We start from the raw sequence: 2,286 nt of genomic DNA on the forward strand, positions 1-2,286 counted from the left end.
TTTTGGTATTAACGTTAAGAAGGCTTTCCGAAGGTTTTGGACTATTGGTTATCGTCTAATTTAGTTCACTTGGTAAAAAAAAAAAAGTTTGGTCACCCAATATTTCTATTTTATTTATTTTTCTTTCTATTCTCTACTTATGTTGAGCCTTGCAAATACTTGTATTTTGTGGGAGTTTTGGATTAAATTTACAAAAAAACCTTAATTGTGTATTATTAGTGTACACCAAGTGGTTGTGAACCTAACATTTCTGTTTACCATCTATATTGTGCGCATCTAAACTAACTTTGGATATGGTTTTAACAGTTCATAACAAAAGTAAGTTAAAGGGAGGAAAATATGGTTTTTCTCCTATTTTTACTTTTATCAAGACATGTCAAGAATAAATATATGAATCCTATTAACCCTTCGTTGAGGCTAGGACATCTTGAACACTAATCACAAAACATAAATTTTCAGTTGTCTTCCTAGTTTTCCATCATTCATCCTCTTCTATTGGAAGAATCTTAATTGAAGCTTTCCATTCCATATTTGAACCTTAACTTTTGATGATCTAGCCATGGAGAGACGAGAGGTAAGTTCCTAAATCTGCATAGCATAACAGAAATTGGATAAAATCCGATCCAATAAATGCTTCTAGCCTATTAATTTTCTTGCTATCTTGGATCAGATTGATTATGTGTGTGTTGGTTGATGATTTAATTTATCGTTGTAGAATATGCCTAATTTGAAACCCTAGAACGTGTATTAGTTAATGTGTGTTGGTTGATGATTGGGGGTGTTAACCAATACACGTTCAGGGCATCATAAAACAGAGTTTTTTTTTTTTTTTAGATAGAGACTTGAACCCGCAACCTCTTAATTGAGTATGAAAAAACTATGTATTGATTTTTTTAATTATGTTGCAGAAGAAAGCAGTAAAGGCAACGGTGCCGAAGTTTGGAGCATGGGAGAAGAAGGCAGTAGGAGCGCCTACAGATTATTCAATGGTGTTTGGTCAAGTTCGTGAAAAGAAGAAGAATCAAAAGACAGATTTGAGTGAAGTGAGGCGTTTAAGCCTTGGGAATGAAACAAATCATCACTTCCATCCCTATCGTGCACGTGCTCTTCTTGCTAGTGAAGATCCTCCTCTTCCTCCTCCTCCTACTGTAAGTACTCTCACAATAATCCTCTTTAATTTTGTTTCAGTGCTTCACCTACCTTTGGTCCATACCCCCTAATCAAAACACACATGGATCATTGTTAGGTAAAGTCTTTGATTTTCTAATGAACCTATGGGTTAATCATTGCACGTGGGATACATGCACCCAAAAACTAAAAGTAAAAACAGAAACTCAATTTTTAGTATTTTTTTATTATTATTTTGTCAGCACAAATGCTAAATTATCTTTAACAAATAAATTTTATTAATTTATATATACAAACTCTAAAAATACGAATACAACTTGTATTAATTTATGTGTGTAAAATTCTAGTAAATTTATGTACAAATTATATGTTTATTGGGTAAAACGTTTGTAAATATTTGTGTAAATTATTATTAACTAAATACCGGCTAAAAATGATAATATTTGCTGGTCATGTAATATTGTTCAAATAAAAAAAAAAAGAGTAAAGTATCGTTTTTGTCTCCAAAGTTTGGGGTAAGTTTCAAAGTTGTCCCTAACGTTTCAATCATCTTATTTAAGTCCCTAACGTTTCAAAACTGACTCAATGTTGTCCTACCGTTAGGGATCCTTGACGGAGGGACAAAATTGAGACGATTTTGAAACGTTAGAGACTTAAATAGGACGAAAACATTGGAGCAAAAATGATACATATAAATAAATTTTAATTTTATCCTTCAATAATTTCAATTTTTTACTATACATAGTATTCAATTATTTTTTAATCACATCTAAGTAAATTATACTTAATCATATTACTTTTATTTTAAATAAATTATTTTTTTATAATTTTACTCTTAAAAATTTTTAGTTATCATGAAATGTTTATAGAATAACTAGTATATAAACTTGCAGAAAAGAAAAAAATAGTATATATTCAATAAACATGCAAGAGAAGCCTAAGATTTCTTTATGTCTTTAAACTTTATAAAATTCTTTAATGTTTGCTGGAGTTATAATGCAATATATATTGTAAAACTTCTTTTTTTTTTCTTTGTATACAATTTTTTTTCAAGGATTTAAAGTGTATGGCTTAAAGTATATATATTGCAGAAATTTTTTTCTTTAGAATCATTATATGCAAATATAACTTATAATCATTCATTAATTTAGAAGCGAT

General features: G+C 29.4%; 1 protein-coding gene across 1 annotated transcript in view; it reads left to right on the forward strand.

Moving 5' to 3' along the window:
• LOC107637501 overlaps nt 265–2,286 on the forward strand; it is a 4,079-nt gene continuing 2,057 nt past the window's right edge. The window contains exons 1-2 of the mRNA XM_016340910.2: nt 265–574; nt 909–1,148. Of these exons, the coding sequence (XP_016196396.1) occupies nt 560–574; nt 909–1,148 (255 nt within the window). The 5' untranslated portion in view covers nt 265–559. The remainder of the gene's footprint in view (nt 575–908; nt 1,149–2,286) is intronic.

The sequence above is a fragment of the Arachis ipaensis genome, chromosome B04 (genome assembly GCF_000816755.2).
Source record: "Arachis ipaensis cultivar K30076 chromosome B04, Araip1.1, whole genome shotgun sequence".
Lineage (NCBI taxonomy): Eukaryota > Viridiplantae > Streptophyta > Magnoliopsida > Fabales > Fabaceae > Arachis > Arachis ipaensis.